This window comes from Juglans regia, chromosome 16, assembly GCF_001411555.2.
Source record: "Juglans regia cultivar Chandler chromosome 16, Walnut 2.0, whole genome shotgun sequence".
In the NCBI taxonomy this organism is placed as follows: domain Eukaryota; kingdom Viridiplantae; phylum Streptophyta; class Magnoliopsida; order Fagales; family Juglandaceae; genus Juglans; species Juglans regia.
Genome location: NC_049916.1, coordinates 27,411,090 through 27,438,806, shown reverse-complemented (window position 1 = coordinate 27,438,806; position 27,717 = coordinate 27,411,090). Strand labels below are relative to the sequence as shown.

Here is a 27,717-nt window from a genome sequence, read left to right as displayed (position 1 = left end):
TCACGGTTGTAATTCTACATACAACCGTGAAATACAATCGTGAAGTGCGTAACCGCCGCATAATCGCTTTGAAAAAGAGTACGGTCTATTATTAAAAAATTAATTTTTTTCATGTGAGTCCCATATTTTATTTATTTTTTTCAAAACGATTACACGGTGATTACGCAATTTACGGTTGTAAGTATATTTTCTCTTTTATTTATTTATTCTGTGGTTGCATTGATTGAACCTTGACTTATTGGGACGATAGTTTTAGCGTCGTGTATGCTGTTGTCGCTGAAGATCAATTATCAGATCAGGATTGTCTGGATATTGGAAATTTTTTTTTTTTCCCAACTGTACTTGAATTGATTTTTTTTTATTTGTTGATTTTTGTTAATTGATAAGAATAGTTATTAACATGATGATCATGAGTCATGTTAAGATGTTTTATCTAGCAACCTTATTATTTTGCGCCGCTGTAACAAAAAAATTTAGAGCCTAGAGCTATTAATTCTATTAAACTAAACAAAATAATTTGGTTTCTACGTTGATTGATCATAAATCCCTTTTATAAACAGTATGTTTTATATTGTTGATAGGCTAGAATTTGATTTATAATCTTTTTTTATGAACTTAAATATTAAAATTAAATTGTGTTATTTATATAGAATAAAATGATTAAAAAAAATAATTAGATGTCGAGTCATTACTATCTTGTTTATTTTTATAATTCTTTTTAATTCATCTTATTTAATTATTATAATTTTTTTAAAATTTTATAAAAAATAAAATAAATAATTTAATTTTTTTAAATTTTAAAATAAAATTATATTTTAATAATATTTTATTAAATTTTTAACTTTTAATTTTAACTTGTTCACGAAATAAAAAGTATAAAAAATAAGAAAAATAATATTATAATCGTGAGTATGTAAATATTCTATAATCATTTTTAAAAAAATATATATAATTTATATAAAAAAATTAATTTTTTAATAATAAATTAATTTTTTCTTAAATGATTGTAAGATATTAACATATTTTATCACTACTGTATGTATGATTACTGCAGCAAAGGAGGTTCTGTAAACTTTGCGCGTTCCATCTTGATTCTTGCAGACTTCGCCTTAATAGCTCATGTGGACAAAACACTCAGCTATAAACCCTAGACCTCCCCAGTTCTCCTAAACCCTAATTCTTCGTCCGGTTCGTTCGCATGTATTGTAGCTCAAAATGTCTTCGTCGGAGATCGAGGTTGTGTCATTGGACGCAAAAGCCCAGCATAACAGTAGCGAGGTGGCTGTGTACGACGTGTTTACCGCCTCCGCATATGGCGATTTTGAGAAATTGAGGAAGTTCGTCGAAGAAGACGGAGCCTCTCTCTGTCAACCCGATTTGAATGGGTATTATGCTCTCCAATGGGCCGCTCTCAACAACTTCCCCGATGTCGTGCAGTACATCATTGAGGTACTCTCAGTACTTAGACCTTTGTGCATGTATGGGAATGAGTATGACGTCAAAATGTTCTGGAATGGAGATTTTTTCTTTTTAATTGAATGGAATGGATAATTCTACTGGGAGTTTTGTTCAAATTAACTTAACTCGCGTTACAAAAGGGAAACAACGGGATATTTATGCATATCCATGTAAGAGATGGATTGTGTGGTGAGTTTGTTGAAATTTATCTGAACTCGGCTTTCACTGCAAAAGAAGGAAAAAAAAGAACAAAATTTGAAGAATCCTGTGCAGTTGATGAAACATGTTATGTATAGGTGTATGCACTATTCTTTGGATTGCTGGATTATGGCGTGGGTGAGGTTTGATATAGTTCGATATGCCATTTTCATTTTTGTTGGTGAAGCATGGGGGCGATGTCAATGAAACTGACAACATGCAACAGACGGCTCTGCATTGGGCTGCGGTTCGGGGAGCCATTGGTGTTGCAGATGTGCTCTTGCAGAATGGAGCCAGGGTTGAGGCAGTTGATGTGAATGGGTATAGGGTAATTTTCTCATCTTTCTTCTTTCTTTTTTTAATTTATTCTCTTGAAATTTGGAGTTGGTCACTTTGTATGTGTAAATACGTAATGGTCATATTGAAATAATTATGGCAATTTTTATTTGGCAAATGATCATGATTCGTGATATTGATATGCTTCCCTTTGATGGATCTTACCACTCTTTCTGTCCACTTCTTTTATTATGGTGAATTGTGAAGATTGAGGATCTTGAAACGTGATTTATTTATGCTCAAAACAGCTCTTCAATGATTTTTCTCTGGTGTGCATGAAGATGAAAACAGAAAGGATAATGTAGTTGGAAAAGGAAGATTTTCCACTTATGATGTAGAGTTGAGATGAAATTTGTCGTGTCATGTTTAGCAACATATTGCTCTACACAAATGGTCAAAAGCTTTGGCAGAGGAGACACTTTTATTGAGATGGTATGCAATTTCAGGATCAACTTTTACTCAGTTATTTATGAAGTAGAAGACATTGCAGTGGCTAAACAGGATTCAGGTGGCTGACCTTTAGTAGTTTTGGAAAACGATTTGCAACTTGAGTTTCATTCTCTATACTTTGATGCAATATGCCAAATAGGTACCATTCAATAATAGTAGTAAGGTCGCAACTGTCATATGATTGAGAACGCCTAATTGCGTAAGTGGGGAGACTTAACTGTTGGTGAGCATATTTATGAAGTAGACCATCTAGGAACTCTTCCAACCTCCTTATTATGGTTGGAAGGATTTTGATACCAATTAATCTCGAGTATTTTCCAAAAGTGCTTAATGTTAATTGCCAATTTATTCCACATGCAATGGGTATATACGTCAATAGTTTGTTATTTTTATACTTACATCTTCTCTGCAGGCAGTTCATGTTGCCGCTCAATATGGGCAGACAGCTTTCTTGAACCACATTGTTGCAAAGTATCAAGCTGATTTTGATGCACCTGATAACGAGGGGAGGAGCCCTCTTCACTGGTATGTCTATGAGCTATGAATTGTTAGTTTATATAACTGGGACGGTTTATTCTGCGATCTCAATCTAGGTTTTAACAAAACTTCGTATCTGACTAATAGGTCAAGTCTTGGTCAACTATTCTGAATTGTTTGGATTATGAGATCATAAGGAGCAGTATTGTATAATTTGGAAACAAAAATATTTTCTAAGATTATCATAAGAAAACATGTTATTTTCATGTTTGCAATCAGGGCTGCATATAAAGGATTTACAGATACAGTTAGATTGCTTCTATTTAGAGATGCATGCCAAGGGAGACAAGATAAAGAAGGTATGATAACTCAGCAATTGATATCTTCTTGAGCTGATTTTATGATTTCTCACTTATTATTATTATTCAGTTAAAAAATAGTTTGATTACATTTAATATATCAGATGAGTCAGAAATTCCCTGATAATTTTATGAATATATGATAGTAAATAAATGAATGGATAATATTCCCACTATTACACCAAATTTCTATCATAATTTGTGTTGATCTACATCCTAATGGCTAGGACTTTTTGTAAAATATGGTGGCTTTGGTAATTGTGTTAATTTATGCTCTAGATGTGATGATGTTGATATCCCATTTAAGGTTGTACCCCTTTGCACTGGGCTGCAATAAGAGGAAATGTGGAGGCATGCACTGTGCTTGTACATGCTGGCACGAAACAGGAGCTAATGGTGAAAGATAATGCTGGATTTACTCCTGTTCAGCTTGCATCTGATAAAGGTCATCGGCATGTTGCAGGTTTCCTTGTACGTATCTTTGTATTGTTATTACGCTTTTTTGTTGTTCCTGTATAAAGAATTCTAAATGGGATTTTTATGCGGTTTTCCTAGTACCATGTTGTTTTTTATAAGTTCTAGTACACCGTTGATACGGTGTCTTTGACAGTAAATGGCAGTAACTACTGGGAGAACTGTTGCCATGTTGATTTACATTAGCAACATGTGTAAGGTTTTTCTGAGAGAACTGATACTCTGTTGTTATAAACACCTCTGTACTCCCCAGCTAATTGTACACAATTCCTAAATCCTTGTTTTCTTTCCACTTTTATGTTGCAGTTACTCTGATCCAAACTTGGTCTTCAGTCTGTCTTAAATTGTCCATATCTTTGATGTGTTTCCGCTGATAATGGTCTTTCTTTTCTTGGGATTTTGGGCAGTCTAATGCACAGTGGGCTCACAGCAACCATTGGGTAGACAGACTTTGCTGTGGAAAGATGGCAGATATAGGATACGCTCCCATTCTTTTCAGTATTATAATAATTCTCTTGGTTCTCTTCACCAACACAGTTCTTGCAGGTGAATAAACTATTATTTTGGATTTGGTTTACTGCTTGTTCTTTTGGTTTTTCTCTCCGTACACATGCGAAATACTATGTTTTTCATTGTTGGTGATTCGTTTATGGCGCAAGATTTCTGAAGTGATTACTGTAAGTTTTCAAGATTAAGATGGGACAATTGGTGATTGAATCCAAATGTTTCATCTTGTCTAAACTTAGTGAGGTGGTGTACGAGTAACAGAGAGAAGTTGGAAAACAGAGCACTCGGTGCTGCTGGGGTACTCTTCAGTCCAGTGGCTTTTGAAGGTGTTGGAGGAGTGCTTGCGTGAGGGGAAGAAGGAGGTTTATTCGGCAACTCTGAATGGATTCTCCAGCATTATAGCACAACGATGCGAGAATAGGAGAGGGAGATTCATTGAAATATCGGAGTATAATCAGGGAGGGAGGAGAAATGTTATTTGTGTTCCTGAGGGTGAATACGGAAGGGGATGGAGGCAGTTGAAGGTGAAGCTGAGTGAGTTAGGAATGGATGGCTCAAGAAGGGTTGGTGGGCAGGAAGGAGGATGGCGGAGTTTTGGTAATGGGCCACTGAGAAACAACGAAAGATCATACAAGGAGGCTCTGTCCGTGAACATTTACTAGCGCCAGGGAGGTGAGAAATCGCGCGATGGAGGTATGCGCGATGGCGGTGGAAACCGAAATACAGAAGTTGCGGAAGGAAGAGGACATCGGCCATGGCAGCAGGAAGGAGTGCTGCATCCGAACTGTGCGTCGAGCCATGCTTTGTGTCAGGAGACGTGGGAAGTCAGAAGGCGGTTGGCGGATTTGCAGGGACAGCTACGTTCACTGCAGAGGGATGTGGCGGTAATAGTGAATTATGTTGGGTCTGTTAAGGAAATGGAGGATACGGGGGTTATAAAAGGGAAGGAGAAAGTGAAGGATAATGGGCTGGGCTATCTAAATAAGGCCCAACAGAAAACTAAACACGGAAAGGGCTGGGTTGAGTGGAGAAAGAAACGTGGGCCGTGGCAGCCCAAGATAACCCTTAGTAGCCCGCCCGCATTCGCTCGGGCTGATGAGGCAGGGCCTTCTAGGCCTGCTGGACAACAGAGCGTTGGGCTTGGGCCTGGGCAGGCCCAACCCAGGAAATCAGAGTGTCTCGGGTCAGAACCCGGGTCTTCGGGTTCGTGCCCTAACCTTCCTCTACCCGAGCTGAGCAGCCTCGGGTTCGTGCCGGATAGCCAGCCGACGGCGCTGGGTCAGCCGCCGATAACACAGACGGTGCCGACGGTGGCAGAGGATGCCGCCGATGAGATGATGCCGGGTTTCTGTGCGCAAAAGGCGCTGGTGGGTTTCGAGGAGCCGTTTTCTCCGCCGTGCGAGGGACAGAACCTGCTGTTGAAGGGAGTTGGGGTGTTATCGACGCCGATGGACTTACTAGTGAGACATTTGGAGGAGATTGAGGTGGATGAAGAGGGGAATGAGTCGGATGACTTAATGCACTCCGTGGAGGATGAACTTTTCATCCCTGAGGTTTGCGGTTTTGATGAACTTTCGGTGGGGAGTGGTTTTCAGGTGGGGAACCCAATCCCATTGAACTATTATTTTCCAAATCAAGTCTCAGATTGGGTAATACACAAAGCAAAGGAAATTCAAAATGTGGTAGGGATAGCGTGTGATGGGTATGAGGAGCAGTTCATAGCTTTGTTAGCTGCTTTGGAAGCTGGGCACCGCCAAAATAAGAAGGGGGAATCGAAGAAAAGCCGGGAATTGAAAAGATTGATGTGGTCGATGAACTCGGAAGGTGGTTCTAGTAGGAATAGGGTTAAGGGGAAGGGGCTGAATGTTTCCCAATGAAGCCCAAGATTATTTCTTGGAATGTTAGGGGCCTCAATGTGGTAGAGAAACGTCTTCGGATTAGACATTTAATTCGCGAGTGGAAAGTTGACATTGTATGTCTTCAGGAGACAAAAATGAAAATGATTACTAGGAAGATTGTGAGAAGTTTATGGAGCAACATATATGTGGACTGGGTTTATTTGGCCTCTTCAGGGGCATCGGGAGGCATTGTGGTGATGTGGGACAAGAGAGTGGTGGAGAAAGTGGAGGAATATATAGGGAGACATTTGATAGCCTGTGCTTTTAGATGTGTATCAGATGGCTTTTTGTGGGCTTTTGCAGGGGTATATGGGCCGAATCAAGATTCAGATAGAAACAGGCTGTGGGATGAGATGGTAAGGGTGCATAGTTGGTGGGAGCTCCCTTGGTGCATTGGTGGGGATTTCAATGTGGTTCGTTTTCAAAGTGAATGTTCTGGAAGTAGAAGATTGAGATCAGCAAGTTTGGAGTTCTCGGAATGTATCTTTGACTTGAATTTGATCGACCTTCCACTTGTTGGGGGTGTTGCAACTTGGTCAAATAATCAGACTTGGTCCCGGCTGGACCGTTTCTTAATTTCACCTGAGCTGGAAAGTCATTTTCCGGATATTTGGCAAACACGTTTGGTACGCCTAGCTTCAGATCATTGGCCAATTTTGCTTGATTGTGGAGGTATTCGTAGTGGTAAAAGGTATTTTAAGTTTGAAAATATGTGGTTGAAGTCTGAAGGGTTTGTGGATAGGGTCAAACAATAGTGGAGATCGTATAATTTTGAAGGTACACCTAGCTACATTTTTGCAAGTAAATTGAAAGCACTAAAAAGAGACCTAAAGGAGTGGAATCAGCATACTTTTGGCAATGTAGAAGATAATAAAAATACCAAGTGGGAGGAAATACAGGAGTTAGAAAGATTACAAGAAGGGAGACCACTTACTGAGGAGGAACAAGCTCATAAAACTATGCTGGCTGCAGATCTTGAGAGAATAATTCTACAAGAAGAGATATCATGGCGCCAGAAATCAAGAGCCCTTTGGTTAAAGGAAGGGGATCGGAACACAAAGTTTTTTCATAAAATGGCAAATTCTCATAGGAGAAATAATACCATTGAGATGCTGAAAATTGAGGGGGTCGAGTGTAGAGAAAAAGAGGCTATAAAAGACCATGTGGTAAATTTTTTTGGTGAGCTTCTTACTGAACAAGTGGGATGGAGGCCGACTTTGAATGGGCTGGTTTTTGGTACTATAGAATTGGAGGAAGTCGCAAGGATGGAAAGGGCTTTTGAAGAGGAAGAGGTCTATGATGTAGTAAAGAAAATGGCAAAAGATAAGGCCCCCGGTCTGGACGGTTTCTCCATGGGTTTTTACCAAGAATGTTGGGAGGTGATAAAGGGGGATCTCATGAAGGTGTTTCAAGAGCTCTTCTCGGTAGGCAAATTTGAGAAAAGCCTCAACACCACGTTTCTTGCTCTAATCCCTAAAAAGGTAGGGGCCTCTGAGATTTCTGACTTTCGGCCTATTAGTCTAGTGAGTGGCACGTACAAGATCATTGCTAAAGTACTTGCTAACCGTCTAAGTGGGGTATTGGGACAGATCGTTACTAAGCCCCAAAATGCTTTTGTGAAGGGTAGACAAATACTGGATGCGGTTCTAATTGCTAATGAATGTCTGGACAGCCGTGTGAAAGCGAGTAGCCCAGGGTTGATGTGCAAGCTAGACATGGAGAAGGCATATGATCATGTTAATTGGGATTTTCTTCTATATCTACTGGGTAGGTGTGGATTTGGAGAAAAATGGAGGTCATGGATCAGATGGTTTCTTCATTACTTTTTGTTAATGTTATGGAGGCACTAAGCAGAATGATTTCAGCCTTAGTGACTAATGGTTATATGTGTGGCTTCCAGATTGGAACGGCAAGTAGGGGTACCACTACCATCTCACATTTATTATTTGCAGATGATACGCTTATTATGTGTGAAGCTGATTTAGATCAACTGAGGGCTGTGAGGGCATTGTTGCTTTGTTTTGAAGCAGTGTCTGGTTTAAAAGTGAATTATGATAAATCTGAGTTGGTGCCTATTGGAGAGGTTCAAAATTTGAGAGTATTGGCTGGCATACTAGGTTGCAAGATAGGGTCTCTCCCTATGAACTATTTGGGATTACCTTTGGGTTCAGCCTCGAGGGCGATTTCTATTTGGGATACAGTGATTGAAAAAGTAGAGAGAAGATTGGCAGGTTGGAAGAAAATGTATCTGTCAAAATGGGGCCGGATTACGCTTATTAAAAGTACGCTCTCTAATTTACCCACTTACTTCTTATCCTTATTTCCTATACCGGCTAGTGTAGCGGGACGTCTTGAGAAGATACAAAGAGACTTTTTGTGGGGGGGTCTAGGTGAAGAATTCAAATTCCATTTAGTCAAGTGGGAAATGGTGTGCCGTCCGATCTCCAATGGTGGTTTGGGTATTAGAAATTTGAGGATGTTCAATCGGGCACTACTTGGCAAATGGTTGTGGCGGTATATTAAGGAACCGGATGCCTTATGGAAGATAGTGATTGAGAACAAATATGGTAGTCTTGAGGGGGGTTGGTGTACTAGAGATGTTCGAGGGGCTGCTGGTAAAGGGCTATGGAAACACATTAGGAGAGGATGGGTGGTTTTCCATCGGCACACAAGATTGCAATTGGGTACAGGTACAAAGATCAGATTTTGGAAGGATGTTTGGTGTTCCGATAATGCTCTACAAGACAGGTTTCCTACACTTTTTATGATTGCAAATGCTAAAGATGCCATGGTGGCGGAGGTAATGGAAGTTGAAGGTAGAAACATCCAATGGAATATCAATTTCTTGCGAGCAGCACATGACTGGGAGATGGGTAGTTTTGTAGACTTTTATAGTCTTTTATACTCTTGTCGCCCAAATACCCAACATACAGATGATTTGTGGTGGAGTCCAACAAGGAAAGGGATCTTCACTGTTAGCTCCTTTTACAAGGTACTTACACAAGTTCCTGACAGACAATTTCCATGGAGAAAGCTTTGGCGCAATAAGGCTCCTCTCAAAGCTTCTTTCTTTGTTTGGACAGCGGCTCTGGGGAAGGTACTTACTACGGATAATCTAAGGAAAAGAAACATAATTATAGCTGACTGGTGTTGTATGTGTAAAAAAGGGGGTGAATCGGTGGATCATTTACTTTTACACTGCGAAGTAGCCAGGACTATTTGGGATGCGGTGTTTAACAAAGTAGATTTAGCGTGGGCTATGCCAGAAACTGTGGTGGATGCTTTGGCCTGTTGGACCACAATTGGAGGTGCGAGACAGATTAAAGAGGTTTGGAAGATGATTCCAAATTGTATTTTGTGGTGCTTATGGCAGGAGCGCAATGAGAGGATTTTTGAAGACAGAGAGATCATTAGCGGAGCTAAAATTGTTATTTTTTAGGACCCTATGTACTTGGGCTAATGCTGTGGTCTTTAATGGCACAGATTTTCATGAGTTTTTAGTTTCTAATGCTCCCACCTAATTAGGATGAGGGCATTAGAACATTTGTTTGTAATTGACATTTGATTGGATGAATATATACTTATTTTACTTATAAAAAAAAAAACTATTATTTTGCAATTTCCTTCTGGTTGCGGATGGAGGTATGTGATGTTGGCAATCATGACTGACTTTTTACTACTTGTGGTAGCTCCTAACCTTACAAAGGTTACTGCTGTTGTCGGACTTTGGGGATGGACTACTGTTTCTCTGGCAGTTGGTTCACTTATTATGTTCTACAGGTGTAGTAGGTAATCTTGTGCTCTTTTACATTTTAACAGTTTTAGAATTTGCTAGTTATCTCATAGTATTGCTACTGATAAAAAATAGCTATCTCATGGTATTCTTACTAGACATGATGTACCATGTTTTTATGCATCTGGAAGGAGTGCTGCTACATTGAGCTTGCCGTTGTACTGTTGTACTTTTATCAAACTTACTCCCTTGATGTTCTCTCATTATTGGATGCAGTAAAGATCCAGGTTATGTAAAAAGGCAGGGAGATGTGGGTAGTCATAAAGATACAGAGGTTTGTACTATCTCCAATGCAGTATATGTTGCCTATTGCTGAGGGCCTATGCACCCCTAGAATTAGATGAGATTCTGTTCTCGGACATCTGGTGCCAATAAAATAATAATAATAATAATAATAAAGTTCATCGTAGTTATGAGAGTTGTCAGAATAAAATGGCTTGCTTCAAAGAAAGGTTATGTTGATTATATGATAGGCAGTAGTCCCGTAAACAGAGCAGATACAGAGTGGTAGGGGATGATGTCATCCAGTAGGAATATTATTCAGCATTTCAGATACATGCAATGGGGAAATCTACTGGGTCTTAGAATTCACCACCCAAATTTAAATCTTAGTAGTTAGTGGTGGTCCAGTTCTGTAGTCCTATTCAATCTGTCTACACCAAAATACTGATAATACAACTGAAACACATTATAGATAAGAGTCACTTATGAAAAAACATATTATACATAAGAGTCTAAGATATATTCTATTCTGTGCTGTGCAAATGTGTGCAGATACAACTGTATTCTGATATTTTGATAATCTATAGGATCTTTTGTTGAATATTGATCTGGAAGGTTCCCCTATATGGACCGGTAATTGGTCTCAACTATGCCCTACCTGCAAGGTTTACTCTATAAACCTTTTCTTTCTGAAGATTTTTAGATAGAAGATGTACTGGAAATTTTCTTTCTTCAATGCATACTTATAAAAAAAAAAATGTTCTTTCAATGCATATAAATTATTGAGGTGCTGCCTTGAATATCTTTTGTATGTTTTCTCATCTTTTCAGATAATAAGACCGGTTCGATCAAAGCATTGCCCCACATGTAAGCGATGTGTGGAACAGTTTGACCATCATTGCCCATGGATATCTAATTGTGTGGGAAAGGTGAGTTGTACTAAAAACTATTTTTGTCCCAAAGAAATAGGGAAAATAAAACCTTATGCTGGATTCATAAAATCTCTTTGTAAAATATGTAGATATATGGGATTAAAATTGTATCAGCAAACTGTTTTCTTTTTTGCTGCTGTCAATGGGATGAAAATTGTACTAAAAACCATATCCTGGATTAAAATACGTAGATATATGGGAGGGCATGTGTACTCCTAGGATTAGTTGGGACGCTGTTCTCGGACCCCCGTTGCCAAAAAAAAAAAAACTTTTTTTTGTTTACCTCTTCTCAGTTTTGTATGTTCTTATGTTGAGTAAATAATACATGCAGCTACAACACGCTAAAAAAGAAGTATGTTATTTTGCTGCTGAATTTGGAGCATTATGGTCTCCTTCTTTTGATCTGTTTCCTTTTGATCAGTTTCACTATCATCTTGATGATGCATCTTGCAGAGGAACAAGCGGGACTTTTTTGTTTTTATCTGCTTGGCAGCTTTGACATCATTCCTTGCTGCGGCAATTGCCATTCAAAGTATGCTGGTTTAATTCGCAGTGATGTATACATGTTTATAATGTTTATCATATTCATTTTTGGACCATATACCATCATTGTTTCTGTCACAGGGATTTGGACATCAATACCTGCCTTGCCAACGGAAGAAACATGGATTCATCATGTGGTATTTCAGAATCCTGGCGTTGTTGCATTTTTGCTCATGGACATTATTGTTTTGCTCGCCGCTACCATCTTAACTACGTCACAGGCCTCGCAGGTGATTTACTAAACCATTATTAATATACTCTGGAGGTATGCTGCCAGGAATGTACATGAATTTTATACCATCTCGATGTTTTCAGTTGCTGTCTTCAGAATTCCTGAGTGGTTGTTAATTGACAATGGAGTGTTCATATTTATAACACAGATAGCTCGAAATATCACCACCAATGAACTAGCAAATGCCATTCGTTACGGGTATCTCCGTGGTCCAGATGGGCGATTTCATAATCCGTATAACCATGGATGCCAAAAGAATTGTGCAGATTTTCTTATTCAGGGCTACACAGACGATAATGAAATTGCTTGGCGTCCATTACAGCAAGTTGATAGGTAGAGTAATTTCCACGATGTGCAGGTTCACAGCAAAGCTTGGCATCTGGTTTTCTCCCAACTGTCCTTCGTCCGCTAGCTGCATACATGTTCCATCACAGGTCCCATAATTGTTACACATAAAACCTTGATCATCTAGGACACAACAATTCAATTCATAGTTTCGCATATGTATTAATGTTTACTATTAGATAGAAAAGAAAATTAAAGTTTTTTTATTCTGTTGTACTAAGTTCTATCTGATATTCCAACAGCTGACTTCCCCGAACCTATTTAAAACTTTATAGTCTTTTTCTTCCCCCCAAAGTTTTTGACGTGTTAGATCATACTCACTTCCTAAGACATGGCAATTTCCAATTCCGGCCAGACCTTCTGCCTTTTTATATATTTAAACGAAAAAATAAATCGAAGCATCAATAATCCACAAAGAAACTTTCCACTGCAGATCCAACAAAACAATTTGATGAATCACGTACATCAGCCAATACCCGTTGGCCCAGAGGAAAGGGAAAAAGAGAGAGGATATTATTGATACATGACACGCCCATAACATTAAAGATTTGGATACATTCCCATCGATAAAATTATTTCCTCTTATACAGGTAGAGCCTCACAACAATAGAATTCGTCCCCAATTGGATTAACTTGTTATTAATGCACCAATTCACATAAGTAGTAGTTATCAATGCTGGATTCCACTTGGCCATGTCTGATTCTTGACTGGCTTCAGGATAGCTTCAACCTCTGACAGTGTTTCCTCGTCTTTGCCAACAGTTGTGACTTCTATAGCAGCAGCAACATTCTCCTCCACCTGATCATCAAAATGCCATTTGAGTTAATCAACGGTTAAAAGAGCACGATTTTTAAGGGATATTTAGTCGTTGTTTAATAGAAAATACTACTTAATTCATATACAGCACAAGGTCTTCTGTATTAGTCAGGGAGGTGCATGTTCTCTTTAGCAGTTATGGATTATACCTGGAGGTTCAAAAAACTACTATGTTCAAATATTACATAAATACCATATCAAGCTTATTGATTCCAATTGGAAGTAAGACACAAAGGCAGGTCCAGATGGTGGAGTGAGATGGGGATAAGATAACTGTAGATTTAGATATCCAACGAAAACTACTCTGGCAGATTTCATTAGGAATCTGAGACTGAATTGGGCTGGTCCTGATTGTACGGATTACATTAGGAATTATGGCAATCAATACTCCTGTTAGTAAGATATAACCTGGTTTAAAGGACATGGCATGGGTATTTCAGATGAAGATATATTTACCATCAAAAGTGCTTGAGCACCTGATCTTTAGGATGCTACAGTTTAGAGTAGGTAGATCATTCCAAGGCTCAGTTTTAAGTTATGGCTTATAGGAGGGAAAATACTGCAGATTCGAAATTTATTCATTAAAAAGGGAGTGCTTAACAAGTTTGTTGTGCTTTATGTTATCAGTAGCAATGATGTGGACCATCCGATCTTTGCAATGAAACTTTACCAGGAGGAGAATTAACTGAAAACTTATCTACATGAACTAATTATAAAACAAACAAGAAGGCACACATATACTTGAGCCCAGAAACTTACCTGTCCAACAGAGTTCATTCCAACCAAAACAGATGAGAAGTCTTTATTTGACAGGCTATATTGCAGGGCCAACTTTGAAATATTCTTCCCCTTTTCTTTACAATGGGCAACAGCTGCTTGGCATGCAGACTTTTTGAAAATATGAAACAGATCATGCAGTTAGCAACCTTATATTACATGCGCGCTTCAGAAAATAAAGAGATTTAAAAAATGCTGTCCATCTATTGTAAGCAAATAATTTATAACATCTTTGAGAACATCTAACATGCTCAATGACTCCATTAATATGTGGCTGCATATCAAAACTTAACAGGCTGTTAGATTCATTGAACATATAGATTTTCATTTACCTTTCATTTTAGTAATGCAATTCAATCATCATGTCCTCTCAGATATTGAAAACAAGGTAATAAACATTCTTGATTCCATTATAGAACATAAAGCTAGTTGCAGATATTCGTGAAAGGACTTAGGTAGGAGTACTTCTCTAGATATCTGGATATTTTGTATAATATAATCTCCATCTATAATATTCATGAAAGGACTTAGGTAGGAGAAATCCTTGTAATGTGTCTATCTATCAGTTAAAGATTTTTTTCATTTTTTCCCATTGGCCTGATCTGCTGACACGTGTGCGTATGCTAAGAAATTAAGCTTCTTCCTTTCACTTCGCCTTCTCCTTAGTTTAGGGAATTAAGTAACCCGGTTTTAAGTCATTTATGTCGTAACCGCTGCTATTGCCCATAGCCTTAGTTGAGGGAAAGCAAACCGGAAAGAGACATATATACAGATATGATGTTGGTTAAAAGAAATCAGAATTTTGAGTTAGCTAATGATGCAAAAGAAACATAAAATTTTAGAATTTGTCATTTGAAGAGAAGAACACCTTGAGTTCAGGTGAAGCTGGGTGCCACTCTGGGGGACCTCTCTCAGTCAAAAGACCCATTGCAAGTGGAGAAGCAGTAATTACTCCAACCCCTTTGTTCTTTAAGTAGGGTAATAAATCCTCCAATGTTGAATCATTAATACTGTAGTGGCAATATGACAGAATTACATCCACTGTGCCTGATGGCACTCGATCAAGTACATATGTAAAAACTTCCAATGGAAGTCCAGTAATTCCAATGAAACGGATCTTCCCTGCTTCCTTTAATTTCTGAAGGGCAGGAATAGTTTCGTTGACAACCTGTTAACAAAACCATTTAAAGAATCCAAGTGTCACCACCACAATGAATTTTACAACAACCATCAAGAAACACACAAATACGCATAGAAATATCATAATTAGAAGAGTCCACATTCAAAGAAAGTAAACAAGCTTAATTAATTAAGCACCTGATCCAGAGATCCAAATTCAATGTCATGGCATTGCAATATATCAACATAGTCTAGCTGCAACCTTGCTAAGCTCTCATCAATGCTCCTAGTCACTCTATCGGCACTGAAGTCAAAACCCTCAACGTACCTCCCACACTTTGTTGATACAATATATTCATGTCTTGGAACTCCTAGAGCCTTTAGTGATTTACCAAGCATCTTCTCTGACAAAGTTCCTCCATAGTATCTAAAAACAAAAATGAGAAAACAAAATAAGGTTGAGAAAGAAGATACACTATCAGAACTCTGCAGTGAGTTAGTTATCAGAAACAAAGCATATGATCAATGCACTGAAACAAGGAAAGTACAACGTAATTAATGATTGATGAACAATAATTTTTTTTTTTTTGATAGGTAATCATAGAAATGTTATTAATAGAAAAAGGCAAAGCCCTGGTACACGGGTAGTATGAACAATAAAATTAGGAAGGGAAGCATAGAATAGTCGTGAAAATGTGCAGGTTAGTACAGCTACTCAACTGCATCTTGGATCAAGAGAACCAAGAAGAAAAGAAAGTTAAATTTGAAATCCAACACTACACACACACGCACACACACACACATTTAAATGAGAATTACCGAACATAATGCTGAAATGAGTGAAGCAGTTTTTCTTTTGTTAGATTCACATTACAATAAATATAGGTTTTAGAATACTAAAACGATATTACTTTAGTTCAATCCCTTTCTAACAGTTTAAACAACCAAGCAAAGCATTAGTGAGTTCTGAGTTCTTGAAAAGTGTTAAGCAACATAAAACAAAATCTTTGTCCACTAGAGTTCTCAGTAATATAAATCTAACACCAAAAGCTATAATAAGTTCTTCTCTAGTTTTACCTATTGACATAAAGATTAAAACTTCCAGAGCTAACAACAAACATGGGGACGCATCAAATAAATTGACCACCTCCCTCGCCTAAAAACTCTGACTGCTGAACTATGGATAAAGAATTCCAACTTTTCCGCCTGAACTAGACTCATTAACATGTAACCTTTTTGATTTTGGAATCTGTTCACTTTCAAACACAGAATATACATTATCAATCCAATCTGTGAATATTATCCTTTCTTTCATTAACAGAGATATGCTTCATCCTTTGCTATTTAACTTGCATCACGAAAAAAATGATTTCTTCAGTTTCAACTTGACTTTCATTTGCTTTCCGACAATCAGCTACGCAACAAAAGTCGATGCTAACAAATTTTCTTCATTTTTCTACATTTTCTCGGCAAACCAAACCCGGTTTACACGCGTGCGCACATGCACGAACAAAATTACACTTTCCAGTAATAAAATGACATACGGAGAGGTGTCGAAGAAGTTGATGCCGCGGCGAAAGGCTTCGCGGACGGAGGCGATGGCATCTTCGTCGGAGACCGGGCCGAAAACGTTGCCGAGAGGCGAGGCCCCGAAGCCAACACAGCTGAGCTTGAGCCCCGTGTTCCCGAGCTCCCGGAGCTCGAGACTGGCCTGCGGTAAAGCCATTGGTTCTGGAGAGGTTTGCGCGTGAGATTGAAGAGAGGAGACCGATGTCAGGGAAGTGAGAGAATCTGGAGAGTGAAGAAGATATTCGATGAGGAAGAACCCAGTGGTACCGAACTGGATTTGGAAAAGAGTAATGGATCTAGACAGACTCAAACGGGTCCCACGTAATAATCAATAAGGAAAATGATTTGGATGATCCAGATTCCCAAACATGCCTCCTCATTATTTTAATAATTAAAAATATAATTATTAATAAATTTGTGAAATTTTTTTTTATTTTTATAATAGTTTAAAATGTTTAAAAATTATTTAAAAGAAAGAAAAAAAACAAAAATAAATATACACGTACGAGAATCATTTAAGGACAGGTTTAGGAGGTGAGATGAAAATTTTATATTTTATTTTAAAATTTAAAATATTATATTTTAATATTATTATTATTTTAAAATTTGAAAAAAGTATATTGAGATTTTAAAAAATTAAATTATTTATTATATTTTATATAAAAATTTTTAAAAAATATAATAATAAAATAAAAATTTTATATTTTATATTTTATTTTAATTACCAATCCTACCCTAAGTAACATTGTCGAATCAATATTATTTTTGTTGGCCTCCGTTGTTTTTCGTGGAACCTGCGGTGGGCCACGTAACTCGTAAGTTGGGTGAGTTTTTCCCTTCCAGTTCCACGGCAGATTTGTTTAACGACAAGAATCAAACACTACACTAAAAAGTGATTGAGGTTCGCACATAACATTGGTTTTTTTTTTTTTTTTTTTAAGATTGGGACATTCAATTATTGGGGACATTCACAACTTGCGAGAACATACCTTTACAGCTCATATATATATATATATGTACGTATGTATATGTATAAGAGTCACGTGCAATGCCAACGCTCTAATACTTTTGATGCTCAAAATCTAAGTTGATTTTTTGACGACCAGATGCCAAGTATGTAAATATCTAAAGATGGCCTAAACCTGGTGATCAATATCAAAATTTACAGGCCAAGACGTACGTACCAGTAATCCACAAAACCCTTGAGTTGATGCTGCTGCATGGAATATAATTAATGAGAAATATGTTAGATATTTAATGTCTACATGTGTGACTTTTCATTTCAGCGAAAGGGTTGAGAGAGAGAAAGCTATTTTCTTGATGAATTCTACATTTAATCCGATCAAGAAGAAATTGCTATGGATTCCGATTATTACATATTTATACATTAGGTGACTAACTTCCTAGATGAGTGGGATTTTAATTTTATTGATTGATCCTATATGTTGGTTTTATCTTATCTGTGAGATTTTCTGATGGCATTTATTTATCAAATCACATTACTTTTTAGTGCAATTTCTTTTCCTACGTGATGCATATTCTTTATATTTGATCGATAATGTTGCCTATAATTTGTTCCACATGTATAGAATAGTAGTGCATGAAACGCGTGTTATTTACAAAATCTAAATGTTTCATGTTTATCAATGACATTGATTTTACTGGTATATTATAATTGTATATCTATAATTTATTAGAATATGAAATTGTCGCATACATGAAACTGTGTAAATAATGACATGTTGTAATTGATGATTTAATTGTTTTGCAAAGTGATCATTTTAACTTGAGATTTATTTTATGAAATAGTTTGGTGATCACCAAAGTGACCCAATTAGAAAGTCATAGGTTTCAAGCTGTATGTTTTGGATCTTAATACTCATATCCCAAGTATTAACAGTGACCTTAGGTGGTTCTACCATTTTACCTTTCTTAAGCTTCTTCCACTTCTTATTGGCCCCTTGACTTATAAGGTGAACTGAATAATGTCCTTGTTGATTGAGCCTTGCCTCTTTTTGAATAAGCATACTGGCCATTCATTTACATTCCACTTATCTTTAATAATGTTGTAATGAATTTGAAATGACCCACATTGAGGAGGCAAGGAGTTCAAAATAAATTGCACAAGAAAGAACTCATCCACATTCATCCAAGAGCCTTTAATTTAACAGCTAGATTTGAAATTTCAAAGATGTGTTCATGCATCCCACGTGTACCATCAAATTTCATGGTGGTGAGTTCAGCCATTAATGTCCCAGCAAGAGACTTGTCAGCTGAACGAAAATGTTCTTCCACAATTTTAAAGAATTCCTTAGCAGTGTCACATTCAGGAAGTGTTGACTTAATGTTGTTCGCTATACTCATTCGCATAAACATAATGCTCAATATGTTCAATCTTTCCCAAGAATGATATAAAGTCTTTTGTTCCACACTACTTTCCTTAGTAATAGCAGGGGTTTCTCAGTCCGGAGTGCCAAATCAAGATCCAGTACACCCAGCTGAAACTGGATTTGTTCAGACTAGTATGAGAGATTTGCTCCATTAAGGATTGAAATAGATGAAGCATGCGAAGGAAGCTGTAACACAAACAATAATAAATATATGCTCACAATATTAATGCTATGTGTTTAGAAATAATAATAAACAAACAATAAGTAGTACTACTGTAACACATCTTTGGATGAAAATTACAACATATGCAATTAATAATTAATAATGTATCCATAATCCGGTAAGTCCGTTACCTTTGGGTATCCAGTTCCAACTTTCAATTAAGGATACACATTAATTATTTTATCTTAATTTATTAATCACTCGAAAAGTGGTGCATCTTTGGGCCAAGCCAAGATATTCTCATTTAAAGATAGATATATATATATATATATTCAAAAAAATTTCAGAGAGATTTCCACAAACGTAGGGCATGATTTGAAAAGAAAGGTAAGCATTTAGCTTACGTATGTTTCGAATCAAATCTTAGTGAAATTCCTTCTAATACTTGGTGGATTGACTTAGGTTCCACTGTTTATGTTTCTAATTCGATGCAGGGCTTCCTTACAATCTAGACTTTAAATCCAAATGAAAGTTTCATAGTCATGGGAAATGGAGTCAAAGTTCCAGTGGGTGCTACTGAGACATTCCGTTTATTTCTAGACACTAATTGTTATCTAGATTTGTGTCAAACACTTTATGTTCCTTCTATTTCTCATAATTTGGTTTCTATCTCTAAATTTGACCTCGAAGGTTATTCTTTTTCATTCTGTAATAGAAGATTCAGTTTGTTTAAAAATTCTTCTTTTGTTGGTTATGGGAGCTTATGTGATGGTTTGTATAAACTGAATCTTAATAGTCATTTTGTTGAAAACTTTCTAACCTTGCATCATAATGTTGGAACTAAACGTAACCTGATCAATGAAAACTATTTTATCTTGTGGCACAAACATTTGGGTCATATATACAAAGATGGAATGGAGAGATTAGTAAAATATGAGATTTTGCCAAATTTAGATTTTACTGATCTCGATGTGTGTCTGAATTGTATTAAGGGAAAACAAACCAAACACACAAAAACGGGTGCTATAAGAAGTGGTGAACTTCTTGAAATTGTCTATACAAACATTTGTGGGCCGTTTGACTAACCATTTTTTGGAAAAGAAAAGTATTTTATTACTTTCATTGATATTTTTCACGTTATTGTTATATGTATTTATTGCATGAAAAGTCTCAAGCAGTGGATGCCCTAGAGGTATACATTCATGTTGAGGTATATAAAATACTCTAACTACAAAGTGATTGTACAAAAAATAATTTTACAAACTGATGTAGTTTGTTGTGATTTTTCATATTGTAAAGTTATTTTTATTATAAAGTAGATGATTGCATGAAACCACATCAATTTGTAGGATTACTTTTGTATAATTCTTTTATAACTGTAACATTACTCTTTTAGATGAGTTGGATAAAATATTGTTAGAATATTAATTTTTAATATTATTATTGTTTTAAAATTTGAAAAAAATGAATTGCTTATTATATTTTGTGTAAAAATTTAAAAAAATTATAATGATAAGATAAAATAAAATTAGATGAAACCATCTCTCTAAATCTAAACAGGTCGATCGAGTTCTAGTGCATGCGCACCTGTTCCCAACCCTTTCTAATTAAGGATAACGTAAATTGGTTTCGGCACCGACAAGGTATCCCATACAGGAAATATCTGTAACCTGCATGCAGCTAGCATCGTCAAACTTGGACTCCATTACTAAATTCTAATGCATCCAGTACTGTCTCCAGCAACATCGACAGGATTGCTTTCTCAAAAGAATCAGTTTATGTCCCTATTCCATTTTGTATCACTGATCATCTTGGTTTAAATATGATGAACCGACCTCTTTATGAGTCGATTTGACAAGCCCCATTGGCCCAACAATCAGCAGACTTGGCCACGAGTCACTATCGTATTGGCTAAAACAATACAAAGTCAAGGCCAGGAAGCTTTGGATAATCCATTATTTTCTTAACCCTATAATTATAGATGACACGTCTCAACTCTTTATAAACTGTTATGAATGGGATGCCAGATCTGTGTAAAATGCTCTTGATTTCAAAGTCTTGTTGGTGAAGCTTCCTCCTAATTAAAGTCCACACAACAACAAAAGTGACTTGCTTTTAGTCATGATCATGAGTTCTAATTTGTCAGCTTCCAGTGCCCCGCGCGCTAATTATTAGATGTAACAAGCTGTGATTTTCCTTTGCATAATAATTTAGATAAAAACAAGTATGATCAGAATGTCTGTGGCCAGTTAACAAGAACAATTAACCCCGTGATTGAGGACGTGCAACACTAATGGGCTACAGATCATACGTACGTAAACTAGTATAATGCGCAAGAGCTATAAAAACTGAGGAAGCATGAGATCCTGCAGTCTCAATCCTAGTGTAATGAGAACAAGGTGAAAAGGAAAGCCTTGGTCATTAATATTGAAGCGCCCGTGAGCTTTCTTTTTATAATTAATATTCCACACTACTTCTCCATATTTCTTTTTGACCTCGATCGATCTCATGCAGGATTCTCATTTCTCCGGCCTAGAGCTCTTTCGATCAATAAGGAGACGTTCTTCAATGGAGATTTCTTCCATTAGAGGGTTAACTCATGAAATGGTAAGCGGTAATCATGTGCTTCTGCTGCCATGATAGCTCTAGGACAAAGATTGATGGATTCTCTGAACAAAGAACATTAATTATTACATTTTTTTTTTAACAATATTGTTGCTATTATATATACCTTACTGCTAAATAATTTGCATTCAACTTTTTTGGTTTTGAGTTAATGTTTCATGTGAAACTCAAGAATTTGGAGCAGTTTGAGCATTTTCTGACAATAAGATCATTACGATAATGACACAGAATATATCAAATTCGCAGGATATGGAGGATCCTAGGTTCATCAGCCAGTGGCACATGAACTATGTCGATGAGCTAAGCATACCGCCACTAGCAGCCACATTTGAAGAAGAGAGTTTACAACAGTACCCTTTCACTCATCCAAACTTCAATCTCAGAAATCATGACATGGCGGCTTCTCGGACTGGTATTGATGCACCCATGAAAATGCTCAAACCCAACAGCTGGAACTCATCCAAACTTGAACATGTATCATATCCACAACATTCCCCTTCTCAAAACGTTCTTTCATTTGCCAATGCGAACTATGCAAATCAAATGGGCATTTTAAATCCTAAGGAGGAGGCCGCAGTATGTTTCAAAAGAATGAATACCCTTCCTTCTGATATTTTGATTTCTCAGGATTCCTTGGGGAATCAAGATTATGGACTTAAGGCTTGTCAGGGAGGTAGGAGGATTAGGAGAAGCACTAGACATTCTCAAACACCGGATCACGTTATAGCAGAAAGGAAAAGGCGAGAGAAGCTCAGTCAGCGGTTCATTGCTTTGTCTGCATTAGTACCTGGCCTAAAGAAGGTATCAGATTCCACGAAAATATATATATAATATATATATATATATATATATATCTTGTTTTGAACAACTTGGGTAGCTAGATTCCCACTCTTTTGTAATTGTTAGTGTTTTTCTTTTCATCTAGTACTGTTAATTTTAGTACTGCATGATTCAAGCATTAGTACTGCTGAAGAATTCTCAATGGCAACTCATATCTTAATGCTATTAATTATAGATGGACAAGGCTTCTGTTCTTGGCGATGCTATTAAGTATCTGCAACAACTGCAAGAGCGAGTGAAGACACTTGAGGAACAAACTAAGAAGAGAAACATAGAATCAGCGGTCTTTGTAAAGAAATCCCAACTCTTCGTTGATGGTGACAACTCTAGCTCAGGTGAAAACTTCTCCAGCGACCCCCTTGATGAGCATCTACCAGAAATTGAAGCAAGATTCTGCGACAAAAATGTCCTCATAAGAGTTCACTGTGAGAAGAGGAAAGGAGTGCTAGAGAAATTAATCGCTGAGATTGAAATGCTCCACCTAACAGTCATTAATAGCAGTGTCATAACATTTGGGAGTTCTGCACTTGATATCACTATTATTGCCCAGGTTATTTCTTAAATTCCTCAATGAACCGAATATGGAAATTTCAAACCATGCACTACAAAAGTTAAATTCACTATGGTAAACCAAAATTAATGAACGCTATTCGTGTTAGGTCTCTAAAATGAAAATAGTTGAACTAAATGAAGCCTCGAACAGACAGTAACCACACACAACATTTTTTTTTTTTGTAAGCAAGTATTTGGCGTTCCCCCCTTGAATAGCTTCTTAAAATTATGCAGATGGATGAGGGATTCTCCATGACAGTAAAGGATCTTGTGAGGAGTCTGCGCTCAGCTTTTGAGTCTATCATGTGAAACGTAGCAGCAATTTCAGCGCCAAGATATTGAGGATCAGTATCACTTCTTTGCTGCTTTTGTAAGTTTATTCAGAAGACCAGGAATAATTAAAGGGCCTGAAATGCTCTACCATCTTAAACCATCTATTTCTAAGCTTCATTGCTGCGATCGAGATCCATTTCGCAGGTCCTTTTTTTTTTATGCATAACCTCTTCACCATGTTAACGAGTCAATGACCCACCTGTTTCATAAGAGTGACCCGACACCTATTTCAACCGAACCTGTGCCGTGACTTTGTGTTCTTTTCTTTCCCGAAGCTGTTACTGAGGGAACATGGTTTTTTAGTGTGTACTAGACAAACTTGCCTAGCCTCGGATTCCAGTATATCGCTAGCTACTTCGTACTCGTGTTTTACGGTTTTCGAGGCACCTTGAAAATCTCCTCCCTCCTTTCTTCCTTGTAAAGTCATTGGATTGTAACCGTCTCTGGTTGATGACAATGCAATAATTGCAACTTCTATTTTTTCTAATATCTTCCATGTTTGGTTGATAACAATGAGATAGCACTACCTGCAGCCATTTTTAGATATAATCAGGAAAGCCTGAAATGAAAAGAGAGGTTCGGCCTGATCTCTACGACTTTCATGGAAAGAAGGACCATGGCACAGGTAAGAAACTAAGGTAAGCAATAGGCCAGGGAGAAGCACTTCCCCATCCAATTAGCAGTACAAGAACTCCAATTATTTAGGGTTACAAATGAGCATGCAGGGCAATCATGATTTTCTAAGATTTGAAAGTAAAAGTAAGTAATATTAAACAGTAAACACCCACGCTCATGAGTCTCTGATCCCATTATTTTCTACATGACATGGCTTGATTCTACAGCCCGTACACCTTTTTTTTTTACTTAACTTGGCCAGAGTTATGGCCCCAGATGTGTAGAATTTAGATAACTACTTGTAAAGAAAGCAAAATGGGTTGTCCTGTCAACATCAGAATCTTTAGTTACAAGACGTACACTTTTCCAGTTTTCATGGAGCGGAAATCTTGCATGTAGAGTGGACCTTAATCAAGGTTTGATTAGCTGGTTTTAAAATAAGGGAAATGTTATGCATCTACTCCACACCGGCACACACTTCACATCATTTTTTTTTTTTTTTTTTTTTTACATTTAATAGGTTGAGTGTATGCCGGTATAAAGCAGATTCATATATTTTTCCTTAAAATAATTCTGCATGGGATGCACATCAAATCACAGGGAACAAAGGAAGAAAGCTGTAAGCGTGTTGATTTTCATGGCTGTTTAATTTGGGGAACTGTGCAACACTTCAGTCTCAAATTGAAATTAGAATGGTCCTCTTAACGAATTGTTTCACACAACAGTTATCAGACTTTATCGTTGCCACACAAGAAAGATGACAGCTTAGAGATGATGAAACAGATTCGATATTTAAATCAGTTTTTCACTCCTTAGAAATGATTTCTTTGTATTAGAGAACCTAAAGAAAAAAATGTTCTACTTGTACACCTGCCAGGATGGCCCCAATATCTCGTGTCAAAGGAGGCCGTCTTTCATATAGGGTATCACATTGTCGTTTTTAATGCAGCGTAACTTCCTTAGATTGTATCTTTGTGGCAAGTAGGTGAGTGCGACCACCTCACCGTGCATCTTGTCATGGACAAGAGGTTGTTGTGATCTCTGGCCACGCACCGTATTTGGTCCTGAAATGCAGCATGGTTCTGCCACCACGTGCATGTGCAGGTCAGTGTCAGAAATGTCGGCGTCCCATCATTCCACGTCCACATTCTTTCTACATTGGCCCTAAGCCTTCTTCCCAATATTTTGAATACCGTACCGGATGCTGTACCGGTCAAGGCATTAGAACGAAATATTTTAGTACCGGTACCGTTTCAGGATAGCGTTTCGGGATAACATTTCGGAATACTCGATATGTAAATAAATTATATATAAAAATTATATTCCAAAATAATAGTCTATATATAAATAAATTATATATAAATTATAAATAGTCTAGTCTTAATTGTGAGTTAAAAAATAGCTTGTAGTTTGAAAAAATGAAAAAAAAAAACACATTGGTCGAAATATCGGCTGGTACAAACCGAAATTGAGGCCGATACGGCCGGTATTTTGGCCAGTACGAAATAGATATAGTGCTTGTACCAGCCGGACGGCCGGTATGAAAAATTTCGACCGTACCGGCCGATACGATACGAAATTTAAAACTATGCAATTCTTCCTCTTACTATGACTTGTGGGTTGACTATGCTTCGGTCGCTGGGTCTCTTGAGATAAGTTAGGTGAAGACGTTTGGATTCGAAGATGACTTAAGATGACTTGAGATGAGCTGAGATGAGTTGAGATGGATTGTGAATAGTAATGAGATGAGTAGTGAATAATAGTGAGATTTGTGAGTTAAAGTTACTGAATAGTAATGAATAGTAGTGAGATGAGTTGAGATGAGTTAAGATAACTTGCGAATCCAAACGTCTCTGCCGAATAGAGAATGCAAACATCCCTTTCAAGTACTCTCCTAGGAGGTAATAACAACAGCACCTTCACGAAATCAATGATATATTAGCAAAAAGTAAAATGTAAATTAATACATGATTGGGAGACGGCTACAGTCCGACTAAATTAATTTAAGATATGACTAGGTTGTTGTAAATATGTAGTGTAACAATATAATATATTTTTTTATTACAAGGAGTGAGAGGTTTCGAACTCAGATTTTTTATTTAAAAAATTGGATACAATGTTAATTCCATGAGTCGCGTCCCATCATCGGGTAAGAATCAAAAGTATAATATATATATATATATATATATATATATAAGTATTGCTAGCAGGCCGTCTGCTGGGCATACTGCTAGTGTATTTAAATTTTGTTTTCCTTTCATTTTTGTCAATAATTTTTTAACATTCTTAATTATTAAGAAAAAAATAAAAAAATATATAACTTCACTAATAGTTACTTCTTTAATCATTAAGTAAACAATAAAATAATTGAACTATAAATTTGAATTGTAACATCAAGGAACTCTACTAGCTTTTTTACATATATTTTATATATTAAGGTAAGAATTTGTTGTTGACCGATTCTCGTTATTTAAACTATATTGACCGATTCTTGCTCATGAAGACGTTCATGAGTGAGAGTCTATCACCTTAAGAGTCCTTTAAGTGGTCCAACACTCCTCCATCAGTTTAAATTGATCCCATGAAAATAGGATCACGTGGGACACGTAAACCCGAAATTTGATGGGAATTTCGGCTATAAATACATGTGTTTGGTCCCCAAACTCACTCACTCAATTCCCTTCGGTAATACACCATCTAAATAGAGTAGAGAAGAGTTTGGAAGAGCCAAACACAGTGAAAATTGAAACTTTTTCAGTGAATTGCATCAATGGCTGGAGGTAAGATTTCTTGGCATTAAACCCTTTAATTCTCGTTTCTAAAGTGTTATTCCGCATTAGAGAATTTTATTTAAGTCTAGCAGTTGGTATCAGAGCATTAAAATCCTCTGTCTTGATGTTTAAATTCAAAAAACCGTGTTCCTCTGTTTTTGGCCGTGAATGGAAAATTTTTTTTTTTTGGGTTTTGTTTTTTGGACGTTTTTAATTTGAAAGAAGTTTAGAAATCATAAAGAAATATTTTTTCTAAGCTTTCTGGGATTGAAAACATGATTTTTGACGTGAAAAAACACTGTAAAACGTGAAAATCGCGCTGCGTCTGGAGGTAGAAGACGACGAGAACGACATGTCGTTTTCAGGCTTGTTGAAAACGACATGTCGTTTACAGCTGCTTTGGTTTCATTCGGTACTGCTAAACGACAGGTCGTTTTCAACTTTGATGAAATTGACATGTCGTTTAGCATAAGGATTCTTATTCCCGTATACCACTAAACGACACGTCGTTTTCAATTTAATGAAAACGACAGGTCGTTTTGCTTCAGAGCCCGTTCAAGTGTAATGACAAAAACGACACGTCGTTTTTCAATTGATGAAAACGACATGTCGTTTTATTCGGTAGTCGTTTATCAAGCCTGAAGGTAAACGACATGTCGTTTTGAGTTTCATTAAAACGACATGTCGTTTAGAGGCTGTCTGTGTTTTAAGAAATGGGCAAAACGACACGTCGTTTTTTCATTCTAGAAAAACGACATGTCGTTTACTTGGTGCACAAAAAAAAAAAATTCCCATTTTTAAATGGGTTGAATAGTGGGTTTTTGGGTTTATGCCCATTGTGCTTATAATTTTTTATTTTTATTTTTAATTATATGCATTGAGGATATTTGTTTATTATGCTCATATTTAGTTTGCATAAATT

The 27,717-nt window shown here is 36.9% G+C and overlaps 3 protein-coding genes across 6 annotated transcripts; 2 read left to right on the top strand and 1 right to left on the bottom strand.

Moving 5' to 3' along the window:
• Positions 1-1,054: 1,054 nt before the first annotated feature.
• On the top strand, positions 1,055-12,500 carry LOC108995718 (probable protein S-acyltransferase 23). 4 transcript variants are annotated; one of them, XM_018971331.2, is made up of 13 exons: positions 1,055-1,449; positions 1,844-1,984; positions 2,855-2,967; positions 3,199-3,278; positions 3,586-3,749; positions 4,160-4,298; positions 9,847-9,937; positions 10,167-10,224; positions 10,760-10,837; positions 11,003-11,101; positions 11,558-11,636; positions 11,729-11,877; positions 12,028-12,500. In XM_018971331.2, exons 1-13 carry the CDS (start codon positions 1,216-1,218, stop codon positions 12,214-12,216), a joined length of 1,614 nt encoding a protein of 537 aa, XP_018826876.1. In that variant the 5' UTR covers positions 1,055-1,215; the 3' UTR covers positions 12,217-12,500. The 4 variants fall into 4 exon arrangements, with proteins under 4 accessions (XP_018826876.1, XP_018826875.1, XP_035542376.1 ...); XM_018971330.2 differs by having other exon boundaries at positions 9,847-9,946; XM_018971333.2 differs by lacking the exon at positions 1,055-1,449 and adding an exon at positions 2,241-2,424 and having other exon boundaries at positions 1,884-1,984; positions 9,847-9,946.
• A 62-nt stretch (positions 12,501-12,562) lies between these two features.
• Positions 12,563-16,817, bottom strand: LOC108995719 (L-galactose dehydrogenase). The gene is made up of 5 exons (XM_018971334.2): positions 16,482-16,817; positions 15,136-15,364; positions 14,687-14,986; positions 13,801-13,929; positions 12,563-13,023 (listed from the first exon to the last, which is right to left on the bottom strand). The coding sequence occupies exons 1-5, from the start codon at positions 16,661-16,663 to the stop codon at positions 12,895-12,897; spliced, it is 969 nt and encodes a 322-aa protein (XP_018826879.1). The 5' UTR covers positions 16,664-16,817; the 3' UTR covers positions 12,563-12,894.
• A 4,810-nt stretch (positions 16,818-21,627) lies between these two features.
• Positions 21,628-23,385, top strand: LOC108995704 (transcription factor bHLH25-like). The gene is made up of 4 exons (XM_035686482.1): positions 21,628-21,666; positions 21,931-22,485; positions 22,700-23,074; positions 23,311-23,385. Exons 1-4 carry the CDS (start codon positions 21,628-21,630, stop codon positions 23,383-23,385), a joined length of 1,044 nt encoding a protein of 347 aa, XP_035542375.1.
• The last annotated feature ends 4,332 nt before the right edge of the window (positions 23,386-27,717 follow it).

Bases quoted from the DNA above. Each gene is read 5' to 3' on its own strand.
- LOC108995718 (XM_018971330.2), top strand. From the start codon at position 1,216: ATGTCTTCGTCGGAGATCGAGGTTGTGTCATTGGACGCAAAAGCCCAG. The intron at 4,299-9,846 runs GTGAATAAACTA...TACTTGTGGTAG, and splicing joins CACCAACACAGTTCTTGCAG to CTCCTAACCTTACAAAGGTT. The intron at 11,102-11,557 runs GTGAGTTGTACT...TGCATCTTGCAG, and splicing joins TATCTAATTGTGTGGGAAAG to AGGAACAAGCGGGACTTTTT.
- LOC108995719 (XM_018971334.2), bottom strand. From the start codon at position 16,663: ATGGCTTTACCGCAGGCCAGTCTCGAGCTCCGGGAGCTCGGGAACACG. The intron at 14,987-15,135 runs GTGCTTAATTAA...TTTTGTTAACAG, and splicing joins AATTTGGATCTCTGGATCAG to GTTGTCAACGAAACTATTCC. The intron at 13,024-13,800 runs GTAAGTTTCTGG...TTTGATGATCAG, and splicing joins GAATGAACTCTGTTGGACAG to GTGGAGGAGAATGTTGCTGC.
- LOC108995704 (XM_035686482.1), top strand. From the start codon at position 21,628: ATGGAGATTTCTTCCATTAGAGGGTTAACTCATGAAATG. The intron at 21,667-21,930 runs GTAAGCGGTAAT...TCAAATTCGCAG, and splicing joins GAGGGTTAACTCATGAAATG to GATATGGAGGATCCTAGGTT. The intron at 23,075-23,310 runs GTTATTTCTTAA...AAAATTATGCAG, and splicing joins ATATCACTATTATTGCCCAG to ATGGATGAGGGATTCTCCAT.